The sequence below is a fragment of the Sinocyclocheilus grahami genome, unplaced genomic scaffold (assembly GCF_001515645.1).
Source record: "Sinocyclocheilus grahami isolate Dianchi unplaced genomic scaffold, SAMN03320097.WGS_v1.1 scaffold601.1, whole genome shotgun sequence".
Lineage (NCBI taxonomy): Eukaryota > Metazoa > Chordata > Actinopteri > Cypriniformes > Cyprinidae > Sinocyclocheilus > Sinocyclocheilus grahami.
Genome location: NW_015505780.1, coordinates 397,972 through 420,869, shown reverse-complemented (window position 1 = coordinate 420,869; position 22,898 = coordinate 397,972). Strand labels below are relative to the sequence as shown.

Below are 22,898 nucleotides of genomic sequence, written 5' to 3'. Positions count from 1 at the left end.
TATTAAATAAAATAATTAAACAATTATTTTAATTTCTTAAGTATTTAAGTTCATTGTAAAAAAAATCATGATTTTGTATATAAGCATATATAACTAATTAAATAATTACACATATTAATAAATAATTAATTAAATATTATTAAATAAGTTAATTAAATATAAATTAATGCAATATAAATGATTATAATATAAAGAAATAAATCAATACATATATTAAATTAAATAACGAATAACTAAACTACATATGTAAAATCGAACAAATATTCAACTAATTAAATAACTAAATATATTAAGAAATGAATCATTGAATAACACAAAAAATAAACAATTATTCTTATTTTTAAATTCAAGTTCACAATTTTGTACATCATTTAATAAACAACTATATATATATATAAATTATTTATATAATTTAATAAAATTGTCAATAAATAAATAAACATATATATATATATATATATATACACTATAGTACATTATATAAATATATTTTATATTATAAAATATTGATGTTGACATTATAAAATATTATATAAACTATTAACAATAACCACAATATAAAATCATTCATAATGTGATGTGAGAATGTAAGATGTCATACGGTCCAAAAATAAAAGCAGGCCAGACTAACTTTAGACCGAGAACTTTAACGGGATCACAGAAAAATCACTGACCAATCACAGGCCCCCAGCCGAGGTGAACAGAGTGTCCCAACTCTTAATTCACTTTTAGCACACCTAAGTTTACCAGCGACATCCTGCCATTCAGAGCGAGCGGCAGGAGCACTCGTCCGGTCAAAAGAAGTGTCGCTGCTGAAAGACCTCCGTCCCAGAATTCAAAGCGGTTCAATGAACCGGGCCGATTCAGAGCCAGCCAACCAGGGATTTTCCCACCGCACTACAAGACACAGCCTCCAAGGTGACGAGCTGCTTGGATGGTTTTCAATGCACCCTTAAGATGGCGAACCCCCCTTTCATTCTCTCTCCGCACCGTGAGCGTATGAAACCCACCCCCTTCCCCATCATTCATCCTCAACCAGATGTTACGAGAACAAGGAACCAAAGTGTGAGGGCTCTTTTGAGAAACACACACAGAAATGGAAAAAGGCCCATATATGCACTCAAGGTCTTGCATTAGATCCCTGAACCACGGTAATAAAGGAAGGTTTTGGCCAGGATTCTGCTTGTGTTCATCTGGGGACACAGTAAAACACAGGCCATTATTGCTTTTGTTTTATTTGACCTAGTATAATAGACTGAAACTGGGAGATTTCAGCGCTGAAATTCATGTTTCTGAGTCCATTCGTGCAGTATGGCTGCTGCCTCTTCTAGATCAGTAGTCAAGATGCATTCTGGTTTATAAATGTTTCTCATTAAAAATAACAAATACATTAAGCACCTGCAATAGTTCACCCAAAAGGTAATGCAAGTATGAGTTTCTTTCCTCCAGTGAACACAGAGGATATTTTGAAGAACACTGGCAACCAAACAGTTGCCAGTAGTCATTGACTTCCATAGTATTTTTTCCATACTGGAAGTCAATGGCTACCGGCAACAGGTTAGTTACCAACATTCTTCAAAATATCTTCATTTGTGTTCACCGGAGGAAAGAAACTCATACAGGTTTGGAACAACATGAGGGTGAGTAAATGATGACAGGATTTTCAGTTTTAGGTGAACTATCCCTTTAAGAAGATTGTTTTCATTTAAAAAAAACATTGGAAGATAAACAGGGAAATATGATTTCCAAGTTGTAAATTGCTGATTGTTTTGTTAAAGGTCAAAATTGACTTTCCAAAGTCAGTCGATTAAAGAAACAGTTCAAAAATTACTCTCATGACGCTCCAACGCTGTATTATTATTAAGATGTTAAGAAGAATGTTCACAGTGCTCATTTCCGCACAATACGAGTACACTGTTGCAAACTATTTTTGGCAGCTGGCATGTGTTTTCACACATTGCATGTGCTACATGCCATTACTTTGTAATTGATTATTATTGTTCACCAAAACATTTTCAGAGTAGATTTATACTTCTAAGTTACAAAATAAGTAACATAAAAGTGCATTCCATGTTTTCTGAAGTTATATATAATAGCTTTGTTCGAGGAACAAATCAAAATGTTTCATTTTCATCTGCCAGAGCTCTCAAATCTCATTCAAGGTTGTGATAAAATGTTGCCTTTTGATGCATCGTGCCATTGTTTTTTTAACATGATCAAAATGTGATGCAGCAACTTTAAAATATACAACTACAAATGAGATTTTAGAGCTATGGTGGAGAGAAATATTGTCGCCTTCAATTTGGTTTAGCTCCTCACCACTCCTCAAGGCATCATATGACTTCAGAAGTCCTGGAATGTAGTGCACAAGTCATATAGACTATTCCTGAATACAGACATGCACTTACTTTAAATGCTGAAGAAAATAATCACACTCAAGTTGTGTGATTATTTGAACGGAGTACATTTTTTAATTAATTGCAAAGAAAGGCAAGTAGCAGTGAATTCAACATGAATTTTTTAAGTAGAAAGATCTTTATTTAAAACATACTTTACTTTTATTTACAACTTTGAAAAATAATTTTTACAGTGCAGTATTTTCTTATAAAACATACTCCAGTATACTATTTGACATACTCCAACATACTCTTTTATTTGTTTTATTTACAACTTAGAAAAATCTTTTTTACAGCATCTGTCAAAGAGAAGCCTGAACATTTTGCCTAATATCATCTCTTGTTTATCACAGGAAAAAAGTCAGTCATTTAAATTATGCATTATGCAATAATTACCAATAAAAAGACTTATAAAAGAGGAACAAAAGCAATTCATCAAACAGCCAACGATATTCATAATAATCATCAAACTAGTTTGGAACCACATGATGGTGAGTAAATAAAGACAAATATTTTTTGGTGAACTACTGCTTTAAAGTTCTTAGGGGAACAAATAAATACACTCTCTGCAAAACATTTACTTGAGCGCCCAAGGAAAAGTGAGCTCTACGTAGTTGAATATTAATTGAGGCCCTCAATTCCCTTGAAAACACAACTGAGGTTTACACATGAAAAACACGGCCTCCCTCGATGCTAATCGCACCCCCAGAAACCATTGCTCTCGCTGCAAACAATTTCGAAATGCTTGCTAATGTTTGTGAGGTTTGGCTGACATCATTCTCAGAGAGCATAACTAAACCAGATGGACGGGAACAAGACTTTTGTTAAACCGATTACACAGCCGGTAATATCCGTTCCGTAATGAATTCCTTTATTTCTTAAACAGAGATACGGGGCTTGAGGTCAGTCTCTGAGAAGGAAAGGAAAGTTAGGCTTATTTCTACGACTCCCTATGATACCCCGGCAGTTGGAATATCTCACAGAGCTCGTTGGAAAGCCGAAGGCAGGATGCTATTGAGCCGAGAGGCCTGGGACTTCCGGAGAGAACAACCACTTTAATCCGAATCCAAAAGGCCCCCATCGGAGAACCAATTGAGCCTCGTCTGGAGCCCAACAAAGCCAGAGGCCAATTTAAATATCTACCTTTGTTTTTGCTGAGACTTAACCTTAACTGTGCAGTCAAAAACAGGAAACAAAGCAAAGACAGAAAGTATAAAACTCTCCACAGAGACATGTGACACAAACAAGCACTTTTTTTGCATATTAAAAATAAACACTTTTTTTTCTGTCTTTGCGTATGAAAATTGACAAAAATGCAATGATGCAAAGTATAAAACTCTCTACAGAGACAACATGCAACAGAAACAATTCCATTTCTTTTAAAAAACTGCAATTTTGCATCTTCAAAATAATAAATTTTTATATTTTCTGAAAATGCGAGTTGTGTTTTGCCCACGCAAGGTGACTGCATTCTAACCCACCATGTCAAGATTTTTTATGCCAATTTTATGTCTGATTGCACTGAAAAATAATAACTCACCTCTCCGCTACAACACATATTGTTTTAGGCATCATTCATATTCATAGCACAAACACAGCAGGACAGGTTATGCATCATAATTTGCAACTAAACCACTAAAAAGCAATGGTATATCGCATAAAAGTGATGCCTCAGTAATTTTACAATATAAAAATGGTGTTAAAGAGCCAAAAGGTACTTTAAAGCACAGAAAGCAAAAGCACAACTTCATTATAAAATCATATGTACAAAAATGGCTTTGCATATATAATTTGACAAAAATAGAACAAAAAAATACATTAACATTTTTTTTTTAATTAATCGATTTTTCATGTTTTCTGAAAATGTTAGTGGTTTTTGCCCATGCAAAGCGGACATTTCTAGGGGATTGCTTACTTTTTCTTTTTCTGCCAATTTTATCTACGTTTGCATTGAAAAATAATAACTCACCTCTCCTCTACAATACATATTAAAAGTTGCATAAGTAAATCTTACTTTACCTGCAGTGTATATGTAATAATAGTAAATCTCAACAGCTAGATTGCTCATATTATTGCAAAATATAAATTATATAATCACACAGCTCTATATATTATATCCAAGTGTATCTGGATACATTCAATACACTCACGTAAAGCAATATAGCAAATCTCAAGTGCCTGATTTTTTTCATCACTATATTATCACCCAGCACTTTATATTAATAAGTTGGATATATATGTCCAACATCATCTGAATACATACGGTGTACTCGCATAGGGCCATATTTAGTATATAGGAAATCTCAACTGTCTGACTGCTTGTTTTGTAGTAAAATTTTAAATACATTATTGCCCAACTCTAATCTGCTAAATGTGACTATAAATGCATCAACATAAACATCATGAATTTCTGCATGAAAAGTTGCTTTGAAACAATGTGTATTGGGAAAAGCGCTATATATATCAATTTAACTTGACTTGACATCTAATTTTAGGCATCAGTTATATCCATGACATGATGGATTATGCACCAACGTTTACTACTTAGTGACTGAAACTGCTAAACCAAAGTCTAAGAAATGGTAAAAAGCATAATAATGATGCCTCAGTAATTTTACAATCTCAAAATAGCATTAAAGAGTCAATGAGAGCATGCAAAAGCACAACTTCAATATGCACAAAAATGCATATAAAAAGACAATTTCACAATTGCTAGCTTTCATGAATGAAGTCACACACTGTCTGTACTCTATAAAAAGTAAGCAGTTCAACTATGTCTCAGCCCAGTTGTCAGCGCAGAAGAAAAAGTGTAACGGCTCACAAGAACACACAATTCATTCACACCTGAAGTGTTTCTCTCAACAGGACGGCTTTGATGTAGCAGTGGAGGGAGGCAAACTGTGCTTCCTAAAAGGAAGTGCCAAAGAATTTTAATAGAGCAAACCGTTCACTGACTTCCTATGGGAAATGACTTCAAAGCAGCCCTGTCCCTCCAAGACAATGAGATTGTGGGGCAATCTGTCCGTCAATAGCCTGTCTGTCATCAGCAAACGACCCAGACACGGGTCAACAGGAAGAAAAGCCAAAGATAAACACTACCACAACACAACATGGACTTGTGAAGAATCTTGTACAGCCATATTCATTTTTTAATAATCTTTTGATACCTGATACTCATATAAAAAGGAAAAGGTTGGTACTAATATTTGCAAAAGATATCTATAGCTGGTCTTTTTAAAATGGAAATTGTTGGAAAGGCATAAAACATAAGCAAGAGTACTTTCGAAAATCTCAAAATAATGCTTAATAGTCCAAAAAAGCTTTAAAACACATAACTGGGAACTCATATACACAAATAACTACACAACTGATCATGCAAAACAATTAAGCATTACTGTATTCATTAATAAAGAAGTCACGTTGCTGTCTATAAAATCAAAAAGGTTAAACCATGTATTAAACATCCACCAAACAGTTGACGGTAGCCATTAGTCCCTTTCACACATACAGCCTTTACTGGTAAATTACCGGTAACTTACCGTTAAGAGATCATGTGTAAACAGGACCTTTTCAAAAATCCCGGTAAATTTGTTCTTGCAATTTGCCGGTATGAGAAGTTGTAACATTACCAGTAAATTACCGGATATGTGTGAACAAGGAATTAAGATTACCGATATGTCCGACGCAAGAACACGCTGACGTAAGAAGTCTGTTTTGAGCCAAACACAAAGCTGTGTCGGAGCTGTTTATATGGTAAGTTTTGCTGCTTTTAATTATTTATCTATGTACACACGTGCTAGCACAGGGGTGCCCAAACTCGGTCCTGGAGGGCCGGTGTCCTGAAGAGTTTAGCTCCAACCCCAATTAAACACACCTGAAGCAGCTAATCAAGCTCTTATAGGCATACTAGAAATTTACCAGCAGGTGTGTTGTGGCAAGTTGGAGCTAAACTCTGCAGGACACCGGCCCTCCAGGACCGAGTTAGGGCACCCCTGTGCTAGACGGACGTCTGACCGTTATACGTCTCACGCTCAAGACCCTGCTGTCTTTTCCATTCATCAGCATGCGGCTCTGCAGTTACTATTGCGTACTATAGTAAGAGCCGTACTATAGTACTACTCTGCTTGTGTTATTAAGAACAAAACCGTGTGATCCGTGTGATCACCCACTTACACCTGTCACTCAGAAGTCAAATAAATGAAGTAAAATTGGACAGAGAGTGAAACTAAAGCGCTTCTCCACAGGTGGATGATTGACATCACTGAGTTTACCGGTATTTTGGAACTGATGTGTGAACGGTATCTTACCGGTAAAAAGATGGAACGCCGTTGCATGTGTGAACAGCACATTTGTGTATTTACCAGTTAAGTCGTTCTGGTAATTTTACGGAAATTCACCGGGATTACTGTGTGAAAGGGGCTTTTTTTTTACTGTACTATGAAAGTCAATGGCTACTGTCAACTTTTTGGTTACCAACATTCTTCAAAATATCTTCTTTTGTGTTCAACAGCTCAAAGAAACTCACACAAGTTTGGAACAAGTAAATTATGACTAAATTTTCATTTTTGGCTGACTGTCCCTTTAAAAAAACCATATGTTCAAAATTAAATATCTACGTTTTATTTTGTTCTGAACATGTTTCGCCATACTTTGGACTATGCCAATAAAAGGATATAAATTCAACCAAATGTTTGAATGAAAACCTGCAACACTTTTTTAAATTTCCATCTAGCCAGTGATCTCTAGTCAATCACCATTCAACTCCATTCACAAAAGCATCAAGAGGTCAACGCCAGGAACAAAAGATCAACAAAAGACCCAACTGAGAGACTCATTCACACATCTGACCGACTAAAAAGGCCATTTCCCAAAGCTCAATGCTCCTGACCGGATGAACACTGTTTGCACAAGACTTTCACTTTCAAAACAGCATAAATCATACAGGTGCACTCTTAAAAATAAAGATCCTTCAACTTTTTTGCTTGCATGTGGTTCTTTAGAGATTAAAAAGTGTCTTTAGAGCAGTGGTTTGGAGTCTGGGGTTTTAATTCACCAAAACATAAACGGTTTTTGGGAGAAATAGAAAATAAAAAGACATTCTTGAGGGAAAATTAAGTTTTAGCAGGTTTTAGTTTGTAGACCATCTCAGACCAGCAACAAACCAGTTACCTAGTGTAAGGTTTTTGGAACAGAATCAGTTTTTGGAAAGGAATTTTTTGTGGGGTTTTTTAGGTGCTATTGGTACAAACATACCTACATATACGAGATATAAGAACAGAAAGAACATTTAAATAATTAAGACTAAGGAAAAAAAGTAATAATAATAATAATAATAAATAATGTGCTGTATAAATAAAAAAATATGTATGTATTTACATAATACTGGTCTAAGTTGGTCTAAAACCAGCTACCATGTTATTAAAGATATGCAAAATTACAAATGTTCATGGTATCAGACCTTTATTTTTAATAGTGTACACCCAAATAAACACACATAATCTGCCCTACAAACAAAGATACTTGTATTTTAACTTCCACACATTACAAAAACAGTTTTGTGATCAATAATTCGCCCTAGCTGCTGAATCCTCTCATTGAGACTCCAGACTCTCGCTGTAAGCAGGAAAGAAGCTGTAAATGTTCCTCTGAGCTGATGTGACGTGACTAAACTTGCTGGTAAAGTGTTCAGCTCGTGTCACTGACAGAAACATCATCGTTTTACAGATTTCGCTCGAGTGCGTCTTTACCTTGTAGCTGCATTTGTCCGAGGTTCCTCTCTTTGCTCCGTTCACCGGAGCGCTGTAGCACACAAACACGCACAAAGCCGTGAGAAAGTGAACGCGTCTCCGTGATCCGGCCATTCCTGTCCGTCCATGAAGCTCCTCTGATGGGAATGAACGCGAGCGAGTCTCCGCCGAAGATTGTGAAGGAGGTGCGAGAGCCTCACAAGGTGGAGCTCCCTCTCTCTCTCTTTCCCTTTCCCTGTGTGTGTGTGTGTGTCTCTCTCTCTCTCTCTCTCTCTCTCTCTCTCTCTCTCTGTGTGTGTGTGTGTGTGTGTGTGTGTGTGTGTCTCTCTCTGTGTGTGTGTGTGTGTGTGTGTTTGTGTGTGTCTCTCTGTCTCTCTGTATGTGTGTGTCTCTCTCTCTCTCTCTGTCTGTGTGTGTGTGTGTGTGTGTGTGTGTGTGTGTGTGAGCGTGTGTGTGTGTGTGAGAGTGTGTGTGTGTGTGAGAGAGAGAGAGAGAGTGTGTGTGTTTGTATGAGAGAGAGAGTGTGTGTGTGTGTGTGTGTGTGTGTGTGTGTGTGTGTGCAGCATAATGCCATTCCAATCCTACTGTTTCTGTAGTATGCAAATACAGTGCGAATACTAGCAAAATAATTGCATATAACAATAAATACTTAACATGTATATTAATAACATCTCAGAAATCCAGCAATAAACGTTTATTTCACATTGTAATTATATATATATAAATATATATATATATATATATATATATATATATAATTTAGAGCATTAAAATATATTATTATATATATTAATTATTGTGTTTGTTTATGCTACACATCTCATGATGTCACCTGTTTAATGAAGTAATAATTTTTTAGAAAGCATATAAATAAATAAGTAAATAAATAAAGCACATTTTTAATACATTATTGTGTAAAGAACTAGAGAATTAAAAGACATTCCTGTTGGAAAATTAAAGGGGTGGTTGATTGCGATTTCACTTTTTTAATGTTAGTTAGTGTGTAATGTTGCTGTTTGAGCATAAATAATATCTGCAAAGTTACGACGCACTAGAGGCGGTTTAGCCAATCACAACACACTGGGCTAGCTAACCAATCAGAGCCCATCGCCTATTTCTGAGGGTGGGGCTTCATAAAAGAAGGAAAAGATCAGCCCGTTTCTCAGAGAAGGGACAGAGCGGTGTGGAATAAAGGTCAATTATGTGAAAAATAATGTGTTTTTTTTAAACGAAGCATTAACACATGTTAGACTGCACCCCATAAACACAATCAAGCCTAGAAAAAAAACAGTGAACCACCCCTTTAAGTTTAAAATGATGTTTTCCTTTTGAAAATAATATGTGAAACCGTGCACATTTACAATAAATGTTGTATGCTTTGTGTTCTGATCACATACTAACATCTTTCTGCAGTATATGTAAACACATTTTCTGTATTAATGCAATAAACTGATTACCACACTATAAAAAATAATTTAGAGATTTTGGTATTTCAACTTTTTTTTTTTTCGTAGACATAACAAATTTATTATAAATTGTTCAACAAGAAAATTTAAGTTTATTGGCTTTCAACTAATCTGAAAGTTGAATGAACTAGTTGTTTCAACTAAAAAACGCATGTTGAAACAACTGAATCACACAAATAATTTTTTTTAAGGCAGCAGTGCAGCAAGTTTTTTAAGTTGACTCAACAAATTGTTTTACAGTGCAGATTATTGTGCTGTGCTTCATAATCCAAAGTGATTTTAACCATGAACAACAGTATATGGTGCCACATGATCTCATCATGTTACATATTCAATCTATAGATCATCTAGCTACTTTATACATGCAAAATATTTCCATAAAGCATAGTACATGCTGCAAAAATAGTGCAAGTAGTATGAAAGTATGCTATTCTGAACATGTACAGGATTATTTCATAGTTCATTATTAATCCATGTTCATTTGTACAGTGGTAAACACACTTCCACATTCCATTGTAATTTAATTTCAGGTTGCAAAACCTGACAGACCTCATGAGAGATTCACACCCTGTTATGACACTCTTGAAACATGTTAGACATCTGAAGTATTTTAGATGAGGGTGTAATCATATGCAATAGTGGATTATTGATGCATTAGTGACTTTTGAATGATCTGTAGATGATATGAGGTCACTGGACTGGTTACTGCATCAGTTGTTTGTTGAATGTGTTATTCACAATCTTCTTGATTGCTAAAATGAGCACATATTCTTCAAACTATCAATAATATTTAAATTACATGCAGTTTGTACTAAAACCAGACACATAAAAGCATATTCACTACCCTCAAATCAAACTGTACCTTCAGATGATGAACAAAGTCCAGCAAATAGTTTACTTCATGAAATGTGGACATGTGCAGGTGCAAGACAACATTTTAAAGCAAAAATTAGTACTAATTAGGTGAATTGTATTGTGAGAGTTGAAGTAATGGATTTTGGAGCAATAGATACAGTTTTCAGTGTTAGCAGTCAAGATTCTTTCCAAATATACATCACCTGCAAAATATTGTTTTCTGTAATCCTGATGATATTTCTGGCCATGTCTCAAATGCTGGGAGAAAGAAAGACCGACAGAAAGTTCGGCTCGTCTGCTCTTTAGCCAACAGCCATGATGTGCATCCAACGATCCTGTTTCAGATCAAAGACCGAACACAGGAGGCCGGAGGAATCGTGGATCCTCTTTCAGCTCCGCTTCTGTTATCGACACTCACATGAAAACAAGCTGCTTTTGTTTGCAGCTTTAAAGATGACCACACCAGCAATGCCCCTACAGCTTTATGATGCATTCATAATGCAGTGCCTGCATAAAACTCATTTATAATAAAGCTGTAAATGTGTGGCATTGCCTTGTGAAAATGTGCTTTGATATTCTGGACAAATCATAAATATGTGTCCCTCTTCCTGAAAGAAATGCATGGCTTTGAAGTTTGAAATGTTTTTATTATTATCCAGTGTTTTTAATATATTGTTGTTCCTAATATTAATTAATATATATTTTTAATATTAGCATGGATTATTCCCAATATTTTAAATAAAATTGCTCCTACCTCAGTGTTTTACTTCTAAACATTTTGGACTATAATTTTATTTTAAAATATTTTTTGAAAAGCATTTTTTGATTTCCTTGAAAGAGCTAGGAAACAATTTTCACTCAGTAATTGGTAGTAAATTTCACAAATAATAATAATAAAAAAGGCAAGTAACATTGAATTCAAATGTAATATTTTGAGGTAGACAGTATTTCCTTGCAGTAATCTTTGTTTTATCTAAAAAATAAAAAATAAATCAGTTTTTAGTGTACAAAAATATTTTTTTTTCATATTTTTTGTTTTACGTAGATCACTGTAATATATAATACATTATATTATATAATTATATAATACATTATATTATTACAAGGATTCAAATATTGCATTTGTTTGCTTAAAGTTTGTTTTTATTTTTAGTCTACACTGTAAAAAATATTTTTCATTAAGTTGTAAATAAAACAATGATTATGGTGTAAGTATGGTGAAGTATTTACTAACAATTTCTAAGTAAAAATGGTCTAATTTTTGTTTCAATTTTTTCAGTGTATTTGTTACAAAATTTATTTTTAAAAATCATTCGAAACAATAGCGCCACCTAGTGTTTGCATATATCACAACCTATTTTGGCACTATACATAATAATATAATATAATATAAACATTTTTTTAAAATCCCTTCAAGTATGCAAAACTGTGCAAGTGCTGGAAATGTTAAAATCCAATGACTAATTCAAATGCAAATGTAATTCTTTTGAAATGCCAAGAGAAACCCCCTATGGGACCCAATCAATACTTAATAGGTTTACTAAATTCTAGTTACAAAGCACTAATTAGTTTGGAGGAGGGGGGGGGGGGGGGGGGGGGGTGTTGTGTTTGCTCAACAGTTGGCAGAAGATAATGTTAACTTAACTCCACTTGGAACTAGACAATTTTAAATTTACGGTTGAATTAAAAAGCCGGATTAAAATAGTGTTTATATTGACTTTATTCTTTTATATTTGCAGCAAACACACAATAAGAAATACAATAAGAATCATTTTAAATCATAGTCAGAGATAATTATTCATTACAAAACAGGTAAAGGCATATATAATAAATTACAACATCACCGAGCGAGGCAGAGCAACGGAAATAATAATAATATGAACAAATGTGGATCTGTGACAATCAGCGTTCTTCTCTGCTGGTTTGTAAATCACTGAGGACGTTTTTCACCATGAGAAACTGAGATTCTCTGTGTGAACGCTTCAGCTTCGCTCTTCTGTTCTGGAACCAAATCTAAGAGACAAACATAAAAATATTAATCAAACAGCTGCAATAAACTTATTAAAAATCTCTGACACATTTCATCATCTACAGTTGATGTTATGTATCTTTGCAAGTCCTACATCTGCAGGCCTACATATTCAAAAAGCCCAAAACAAACAATATTATACTAAATAAATAATATTGGTTCAATATATAAATTCAGATCAGTCTTTACCTGAATTCTGTCCTCATCTAGATGCAGTTTCTCAGCAAGTTCTTCACGTATATCAATGCCTGGGTACGAGTTCACTTGAAACACACTCTCCAATATCTTGATCTTTTTAACATTGACATTTTAAAAAATGATAGTTAATGACAAAATGACAGTTTTTGTGAAAGTTACTTTTTAGCTATTATACAGAAATCACAAATAGTCCATGGCAGCTTTCAACATATTTTGCAAAATTATATTTCAAAGCCTGTAACTGCTGAAACTTTTTGTGCACTTGATTTTGGTTGGATGTTCATCTACCATTTTTAAATGTTACTACACTCTAAAAAATAATTGCAACCCAGTGCTGGGTAAAATAGGGACAAACCCAGCAATTGGGTTGGGTTAAACATTTAATCAAACCGCTGGGCCAAAACAACCCAATTGCTGGGTTGTCCCTATTTTACCCAGCACTGGGTTGTATTTAACCCAGCATTTTTTAGAGTGTACTTGTTTTAGAACATTCTGAGAAAATTCTAAAGTAACGTTTTCATAATATTTGTAAAATGATGAAATGGAATGTAGCCTAACAAACAAAAAACGATTTTGGAACGTTTAAAAAAGGTTCAGAGAACGTTCAGAAATAACATTTTCATAACATAAAAAGAACATTTGCAAAACATTCTTAGATCATATTTTTGTTAGCTGGGACATATAATTTAGACAAATAAATGTTATGGTTCTGTAAGTAAATCACATGATGTACAGGTCAACGTTTACCTGAACACTAGAGAAAGCCGTTCGCGTCCTGCGCCCGATGTACCAGTTCAGTGTTCTCCTGTACGAGTCTGCTGGGGATTTACTGTAAGATTGACCATCTTCATTCGCCCTCACATCCACTGGAGCATCACTGTCTGCGACCACGCGACGGTTCTGGCATGCTGGCTTCACGTCTGGAATAAATAAATGACATTAAAGGAAATAAACTCAAAAAAGGTTCGTGCGCACTATCCCTGGGGATAGCGATTCATGTAAGTGAATCGGGTTGTTCGAACGAGTTGCTTAAGAGAATCGGTTCAGTAAACCGAGTCATCACTTAAAAGTATTCTTAGAAACCAAACTGCTCTCTGTGTTTTCAATTTGTTTAGCCTAAATACAGTATCGGTTCATTGTTAGCCTAAATAGGTTACAGTATCGGTTCATTCATATCTCGAAATTATTCCCAGAAGCAAATTTCATTAATAATTACAAAAAAGTAACACACTGAATAAAACGTGAAATTTTGAAGTGGAAAGGAAAGAGTGAAGTAATATTTTCTTGTAAAACATAGTCTAATAATCTTTGTTTTATCCAGAGAATCGGTTCAGTAAAACTCCGTCGGTTCGTGCGCGCTATTGCTGTGAATAGCGATTCATTTAAGTGAATCAGATTGTTCGAACGAGTCGCTCCAGAGAAACGGTTCAGTAAACCGAGTCATCACTTAAATTATTCTCAGAAACCAAACTGCTCTGTTTTTTTTTATTTGTTTAGCCTAAATAGGTTACAGTATCGGTTCATTCTTATCTCGAAATTATTCCCAGAAGCAAATTTAATTAATAGGCTAATTACAAAAAAAAAGTAATGAATAAAACGTGACATTTTGAAGTGGAAAGGAAAGAGTGAAGCAATATTTTCTTGTAAAACAAAGTCTAATAATCTTTGTTTTATCCAGAGAACCGGTTCAGTGAAAGAAAATGTATTTTTCATCTATTTATTTTTTCCTAATATTAATATTAATTACCACTTTTATTATTTTATTTTAAATTATAGGCAATTTACATGAATCATCCCCAATATTGTTTACTTTTTTACTTCCAAATATTTAAAAAATATATTTTGGGCAATATTTTTTATTTTAAAATAAACGGAAATAGTCTAAAGATAGCCTATACACCCGGAAAATACGGTGAAATTATTTGTGCTACAAACCAGTTTGTTTGTGATAATTAATCATTCATCAATCATCAATTAAGATTTAGCCTATTTTGTCCATTCTGCATTTAAAATATATGAAAACACATCTCTAACATATATTTGTGCATACAGTGCGTGTAATTTTACCTGTCCACGGTCGGTAAGGTGCTGACAGCACGGTTCTCTGGTCCGGTCTGTCGAGTCCCAGGATGCTGTCGATGGTGAAGGTGGACTGTCTGGGCATCGAGCGGTTCTGATGCGAGCTGACTGTGAGAGAAGCCATCTGGAGATCTTGTCCTCTTCTTCTGGTGTCATCTGAGAGCTGGAGGCTCATCTTTATAGCTCCACACTCCCCGAAACGTCACTAATTAAAGCCTGAGACTGAACGTTTTACATGAGAACCGCCGGCCCTCCGCATGGGGCCCCTGGACTGCAGGTAATTCAGGGTCCAGAATGAGGCGTTCCAACCTGAAGCTCAACCTGTTATCTTCTGGAGACGCTGAATCCCTTAAAGCTGCTATTGAAAGAGACAAAACAGGCTGATGTGCCATTCTTTTTACTCACCAGGTAGAAAATTAGGCCCCGTTCCCGGGATTTATCTTCTCCTCATTTCCTTGTGCCGCATCTCCAGCATTATGAGAAAGCAGTCAACTAGTGCCTAATCTTATTTACCTTATTTGCTACTTGGAGAAAAGCAAAAATGAATATTTCAGTTCGAAATTCCATCACCTGTTTCTTTTATCCACAAGCTGAAGCATTTCAATACATTGGGCCATTATGTGCAATGCAGACTTCAAAATATCTTATACAAAACAGAACAAAAAAATTAAAGTACATCCCAAGTTCAAAGGCATTTGATCACATGATTTTAAACAAAACATTTTCCTTAGTGATCAGATCAGAAACACTGAGTGATCACATAACTGTAACATTGACCAAACAAATGTGTTTGTAGATGAAAAACATTATGAAACATGGTTGCAATAGCTTATAGACAAAAATCAGAACTGTGTGAATTACGAACACAAAATAGAAATCATTCTGAAATGCAGTAGGATGAACCTCACCGAATCTCTCAAGAACGGCTCATATTTCAGAAAGAATTGATTTGCATAAAGAAAATGAAGATATTTAGTATTATTTTAATTACCGTAATACATCACGCTCTTGACACGTTTTGTGAAATTCACTCTAAATTCTGTCACCGTTGACGTGATATGAACGAAAACACATGCAGCCTTAAAACATTATCCGTGAGAGCAGAAAACGAAGTCCAACATACAGTATTAACTCACACGTGCAACTTCACCGAAATAAAGCAACAAACGTCGCCTTACGTCTCTTCAGGTGTAGTGCATTCATTTACACACACACATATATAAAACCCTCTAAAAGCAAATGCAATTCAATAACGGATATGGTAAAAATACAGGATTCCTACAAATAACAACTTTCGATACGTTTTCCCCGAAGTGTCCATATGAATTAGTTTTTTATCATATTTTGCGGTCACATATTTTAAATCATCGTTTCTGCAGGCCACTCTGGAGAACCCTTGAAGAACAGGAAGTGATATTCGTGGAACCCAAGCACAGAACGGTTTCCATCAGGCCTCGGATTCGCCCGTTTTCTGCCCCTCCTCTCCTGCATCGCTGTCCTCTGATTGGCTGTTGCTAAGGACCAAGAACTGTCCATCAGCAGCTGGTTGGCCGGGTCGACTAGAGGCGGCTATCAAACGGCTTTGTTCCTCGAGATCCTGTAGGTTTGGAGAACACAGTTTTGTATTATTTTATTTTATTTTTTTAAAGAAATTAATACTTTTATTCAGCAAGGATGCATTAAATGAATCAAAAGCGACAGTAAAGACAATGTTAGGAAAGATTTCTATTTCACATAAATGCTGTTCTTTTGAACTTTCTATTCATCTGTGAATCCTGAAAAAAATATATATAGCACAGTTTCTACAAAAATATACATTGATAATAATCAGAAATGTTTCTTGAGCAGCAAATCAGCATATTAGAATGATTTCTGAAGATCATGTGACACTGAAGACTGGAGTAATGATGCTGAAAATTTAACTTTGATCACAGAAATAAATTACAGTTTACTATATAATCACCTAGAAAACAGCTATTTTAAATTGTAATAATATTTCACAATATTACAGTTTTTACTGTATTTTTAATCACATCAGTGCAGCCTTGAGAGGCTTCTTTAAGAAACATTAAAAAAAGACTTTTACCTTACCTTCTCTATCTGTTTTTGTTTATGAAGTTCTTCCTGTTGTTTCTCCTTGGCTTTGTCCAACTCTCTCTGTTTCTGTGTGGCTTTCCGGTCCTATCAGGAAAAAATACATGCATATCATCAGCATTATCCATTTTATTTGACCCGACATGAATTTCTGCACAGAGTGAGTCATTTGAAATCAAATAAATGAAGAATTTCCTCACCATCTCAGAGTGGAGGGCGATCTGCTTCGCCAGTCCTACACTGTCACAGATCTAATATTCAAGAGCATTAACATCACCAAGATGAGCTTTAAAAAGATCTCAAATGCATCCATATTTTTTTTAATCAGGTGTATGTACACATGTCCTTATACAAGTATAAGTTTATAGAAGTTTATAAAAATAAATAAATAAATATAATAAAATAGATAATATATTATTATTTATAATTGCAAACTGTTTTAGAAATACATATTCATATAAAAGTCTATAATTAAATAATATACATATATATATATATATATATATATATATTATATACATAAATAAAAAATATAAGTAAATAAATTATTGCATAACTTAATATAATAATATATATGTTTATTTATATAATAACTATTATATATATGTGTGTGTGTGTGTTTGTTTATAATTTTAATATATTAATATTATACAGTAATATATTATATAAATATATATTGTATAGTAATTTTATTATAATATATAATACACAATCAGTATTGTATAAAGCGCTATACAAATAAAGGTGACTTGACTTGATTAAATTATTAATATAAGAATTTATAATATAAATAAATATTAATATTACATAATAATATATAAATTATATGCTTTTGCGTATACTAAGATTATAGTATAATGTAATATATTAATATAATATTTAAATATACATTATTATAATGATATTTTAATATTAATGTAATATTAAATGATTCATATAAGAATTTATAATTATATATATGTAATGTAAATAAATTATAATACAACATACATATATGTAACTTAATATATTAATTAAAATTTCATATAATATGACATTTTATTTATATTTATATTAAAATTTCTATTTTATATAAATTTTGTATACTAAATAATTATAGTATAACATAATATATATATGTATGTATGTATGTATGTATGTATATATATATTTTTTTACATATTTATTACTCCGAGATAAAGGTATTAGTACCTTCTCTCCATCATTGTTTGACTCAAAGACGTAGCAGACTGTAACGGGCCGTCCGTCCACTCGTCCTCCTGCCGTCTTCAGCACAAAACCAAACAAGCGCTTGTTCTCCTGATGTGACGTGCACAGCACAACGCTGGAGAGAGGAAACTGAGGGATGACACAACAAATACTGACTTTAAAACTGCACTGGATTGGGTTTGAATGTGAGCAGTACACGCTGAATACATGAACCTTACATTCTGTGACCAAAAAAGTAACATATATCACAAAACTGTTAAATAATTGCTTAAGGACCAACCCGTAGTCTTGTGACTTGCGTCTGTGGGTCAATAAGCCTAGAAAAAAATAAGCAAAACATTTTAAGAGACATTAAACTATGTTGTAATGTAAACATAGACCAAAATCTTTGAAAAACTACATTTTCACATTTTCTTAAAGAGGTCATAAGATGCCCATTTTCCACAAGTTGATATGATTCTTTGGGGTCTTAATGAAAAAAAATTTCTCAATGGTAGTGTAAAAAACACCTTTTTTACCCTGTCAAAAGCAGCTCTTTTCAGATCAAGCCGTTTTGTAGCATTTTCCTTTAAATGTTAATGAGCTCTGCTGACTCCGCCCCTCTCTTCCGAGCTGCTCTCAGAGAGACTGTTTACTTCAGCCGCATTCATCGTGAAACTTGCTGATTAGCACATTATTAGGAAAGGCCATTTGCAAAGATTCATTACTAAACATTATACTCGCTTCTTCTGTAGATGAGGCTGGATCATGAATGATTCGCGCGAACATAGACGCATTTATGTAGATTCTTGTTCATTCTTGTCTACATCTGCTCCGGCGGTGAAACAATGGTGGACTGATGACAGCTCATTCAGGGCGGAGCCACCAGTCCAGTCTGTGCTGAAGCGCTGCTGTCAATCAAACAATCGTGGGAGGGGCCTGTCTGTGTGACGTCACTCGGCTCAATTTGAGAAAGGGGAAAACATTTAACCAGATTAAAAAAAAAACACTGGGTGGATTTTTATCATCATAGGGTGGTTGTGTACACACACTGCCAACACACATCTCAGTTCAAACAACTTGTAAAAGTGCATGTAGCATCCTATGACCCCTTTAAAGTAACATTTGTCCATGCAAAACTCACTGCCACAATATGGGTTCAATATTTTGGTTTGGGGTTTGTTCAAATCATGACACTGAAGTGCTGCTTGACATATTTAATGACTTGTATTAAGACAGGATCAGTTCAGCGTGGCTGTGAGACAGACAAACGCCGTAACTCACTTGAGGCATTCACACGTGACGAGCAGATGAGACTCGGTCATCCTGAAGATGTTGTGAATGGCTCGGGCTGCCAGGATCTGTCTCATGGTCTCATAGATGACGTCTGCGCTCTCTGTGGCCTTCACCTCCATGGAGCCCAGGAACCGAACGATGAAAAGCTGGTGCAGAATCGAGTCTGAAACGACATGCGAGACTCGGTCTGACTTCACACCAACATTAAATCAACATGCATTTTCTTAATAAAAGTCATACTGTGCACGCATTAAAAACTGATTTTATAATCTTGCATCAGAATGCAATAACTTTCTCTGCTTTTCTACTCATGTAGAAAAAAGGAAAAATAATATTAATTAATCATATCATAGCCTGCTTTGGACAATTCAATAAAATCAGATGAAAATCCCGGCCTACAATATGTCCCAGAATATTCTATTTCTCCAGAAAATACATGACATTATGTAAATTAAATGCATTGCAAATTGCATTTCATGTGCTATTTAAGCTATTAAAGAAACAGCACACACATACATTTAAATCCAGTCGGTTTTTTTTTAACTCATGTTCTAATTATATATATTTCTAATTTTGGCTTTTTAAACTCTTTTTGAAAGTAGTCTCTTCTGTTCACCAAAGCTGCATTTATTTGATTAAAAATACAGGAAAAACAGTAAAATTGTGAAATATTATTGCAATTTTAAATATCTGTTTTCTATGTGAATATCTGTTAACATGTAATTTATTTCTGTGATCAAAGCTGTATTTCCAGCATCATTACTCCAGTCTTCAGTGTCACATGATCTTCAGAAATCATTCTAATATGCTGATTTGCTGCTCAAGAAACATTTCTGATTATTATTAATGTTAAAGGCAGTTGTGCTGCTTCATATTTTTGAGGAAACCCTGATAAATGTTATTTTTTAGGATTCCCAGATGAATAGAAAGTTCAAAAGAGCAGCATTTATTTGAAATAGAAATCTTTTCTAACATTATAAATGTCTTTACTGTCACTTCTGATTCATTTAATGTGTCTTTGCTGTATAAGAGTATTCATTTCTTTCAAAACAAAATCTTACCGACCCTGACATATTTTCATTAACGTACCTTCACTTTCTTCAGATTTTGACCCTCCAGATTCCCCAAATGGATTGGTCCTTCTTTCAGCAAAGGGAAAAACACAAACCAGAGCTTAGTAATTCCCTAATAACAATCAACAGTAAATTGTCCTCTTTTTCTAATAATTTTGAAGCATTCATAAACATAAGTCAGATATTCGAGCACAGACCTGCCCTGAGCGCCGCTCTTAGCCTGACTCGGGTGCTCCTCGCTGACGGGTGAGATGATGTCAAACTGAATGGGCGTGTCCGGAGCCACCAGCGACTCTAGAGACAGAGACGACAGCGCCGGAGACTCGGAGCCCGCAGAGCACTGACTGCCTGAACGGCCCGTTTTGGGTCGACCTTGCCTTCAGGGGCAAAAAACACCAATGCATTCATAAAGAAAACATGGAATAATTTAAAATCACATCTCTCTGATGAGGGAATGGATCCTCTGCAGTGAATGGGTGCCGTCAGAATGAGAGTCCAAACAGCTGATAAAAACATCACAATAATCCACAAGTAATCCACACCACTCCATCAGTTAACATCTGGAGAAGACAAAAGCTGAAACAAACCCATTATTAAGGTGTTTTAACATTAAACCATTGCTTCTGGCTAAAATATGAGTCCGTAATCCATAATAACGCTTCCTCCAGTGCCAATCTCCTGTTGTCTCTCACATCAAAATCCAGTCTTAAACGGTTTTTGCTTGTAAACTGTGTTTGAACTGTGAATCCTGAAAAATAAAATGTATCACAGTTTCCACAAGAATATAAACTGTTTTCAACACTGATAATAATCAGAAATGTTTCTTGAGCAGCAAATCAGCATATTAGAATGATTTCTGAAGATCATGTGACACTGAAGACTGGAGTAATGATGCTGAAAATACAGCTTTGATCACAGAAATAAATGATTACTATATATATTACTACAGAAAACTATTTTTAATTGTAGTATCTGACAATATTATTGTTTTTACTGTATGTTTGATCATATAAATGCAGTTTTGGTGAGCAGGAGAGACTTCTTACAAAAACAAAAAAAAACTCAACTTTTTAATATATATTCACTAAACTTTTAATGTATATTCACTAATATTTTCTCTCAATTCTCATTTTATTTCTGAGTTTATTTGTAATTCTCATTATATTCTCATTACTGTAATTGTTACCTGTTTCTTTAAAATTACAATCAGCATATATAAAGGGAGTAGAAAGACAAATAATATTCAGTAATATTACAGTAATGAAAATTGTGGGGAAAATAGGCATTCTTGTCATGCATGTAATGTCATAATATGAAATATCTTAATGGTGCTAAAAGTATTTTTATTATTATTTCTATGTAAAATTTGTTTCTTTCGATTTTGGGAGGAAGTGTGACTTTAAACATGCTTTTGATGGGCTTCATCAGATTCACCAATCAAAAATATTTTACACTGTTTTCATTTTAGTGGATTGCGACAATAAACAACATCTCTAAGAGGATATACCTCAGTGAAAACCCAGAGGTGAGTGTGGAATTCAGATGAACTCTTACTGTCATGCATGAAACCCTAAACCTCTGTGAACATGATAAAATAACTTTAATGCATTTTAAAGTCAGTTATTGCTAATGTTTCTCGCGGCGGCAGGAAATTGCAGCGAGAGTGAATCAGTCGGCTCTGGAGGCTGTAACACCTTCACCATCCTTCCAACAGCGGCACGAGAGTTTCAGACCGAGCACGTGAGTGTCAGCACAACCGCACTTAAAGGAATAGTTCACCAAAAAATGAAAATTAGCTGAAAATATCCTCACCACCAGATCATCCAAGATGTAGATGAGTTTGTTTCTTCATCAGATTTGGAGAAATGTAGCATTCCATCACTTGCTCACCAATGGATCCTCTGCAGTGAATGGGTGCCGTCAGAATGAGAGTCCAAACAGCTGATAAAAACATCACAATAATCCACAAGTAATCCACACCACTCCATCAGTTAACATCTGGAGAAGACAAAAGCTGAAACAAACCCATTATTAAGGTGTTTTAACATTAAACCATTGCTTCTGGCTAAAATATGAGTCCGTAATCCATAATAACGCTTCCTCCAGTGCCAATCTCCTGTTGTCTCTCACATCAAAATCCAGTCTTAAACGGTTTTTGCTTGTAAACTGTGTTTGAACTGTGCAGATTTCTCTCCTGATTCAGACCAGACCACTTTTTCACTGGAGCAAGCGTTATTATGGACTCGTATTTTAGCCGGAAGCAACGGTTTGAAGTTAAAAACATTTTAATGATGGATTTGTTTCTTACAAACACGCAGCTTTTCTCTTCTCAGTATGTTAACTGATGGACTGGAGTGGTGTGGATTACTTGTGGATTATTGTGATGTTTTTATCAGCTGTTGGGACTCTCATTCTGACGGCACCCATTCACTGCAGAGGATCCATTGGTGAGCAAGTGATGGAATGCTACATTTCTC

The 22,898-nt window shown here is 34.6% G+C and overlaps 3 protein-coding genes across 4 annotated transcripts in view; all 3 read right to left on the bottom strand.

The window, feature by feature from the left end:
* The window catches only part of LOC107557418 (interleukin-17 receptor D-like), a 43,519-nt gene extending 35,160 nt beyond the window's left edge, over window positions 1-8,359 (bottom strand). The window contains exon 1 of the mRNA XM_016240833.1: window positions 8,144-8,359. Coding sequence (XP_016096319.1) covers window positions 8,144-8,257 — 114 coding nt within the window. The 5' untranslated portion in view covers window positions 8,258-8,359. The remainder of the gene's footprint in view (window positions 1-8,143) is intronic.
* Window positions 8,360-12,361: 4,002 nt separating this feature from the next.
* LOC107557393 (homeobox expressed in ES cells 1-A-like) lies at window positions 12,362-14,945 on the bottom strand. The gene is made up of 4 exons (XM_016240800.1): window positions 14,759-14,945; window positions 13,439-13,611; window positions 12,683-12,784; window positions 12,362-12,477 (listed from the first exon to the last, which is right to left on the bottom strand). Exons 1-4 carry the CDS (start codon window positions 14,943-14,945, stop codon window positions 12,367-12,369), a joined length of 573 nt encoding a protein of 190 aa, XP_016096286.1. The 3' UTR covers window positions 12,362-12,366.
* Window positions 14,946-15,301: 356 nt separating this feature from the next.
* Window positions 15,302-22,898, bottom strand: part of LOC107557417 (adaptor protein, phosphotyrosine interaction, PH domain and leucine zipper containing 1) — a 19,982-nt gene continuing 12,385 nt past the window's right edge. The window contains exons 15-22 of one of the 2 annotated variants that reach the window (XM_016240830.1): window positions 20,619-20,798; window positions 20,438-20,490; window positions 19,337-19,511; window positions 18,354-18,390; window positions 18,056-18,202; window positions 17,065-17,115; window positions 16,862-16,951; window positions 15,302-16,367 (exon numbers count right to left, since the gene is read on the bottom strand). In XM_016240830.1, the coding sequence (XP_016096316.1) occupies window positions 16,218-16,367; window positions 16,862-16,951; window positions 17,065-17,115; window positions 18,056-18,202; window positions 18,354-18,390; window positions 19,337-19,511; window positions 20,438-20,490; window positions 20,619-20,798 (883 nt within the window). In that variant the 3' untranslated portion in view covers window positions 15,302-16,217. The remainder of the gene's footprint in view (window positions 16,368-16,861; window positions 16,952-17,064; window positions 17,116-18,055; window positions 18,203-18,353; window positions 18,391-19,336; window positions 19,512-20,437; window positions 20,491-20,618; window positions 20,799-22,898) is intronic. The other variant, XM_016240831.1, reaches the window with a different exon arrangement.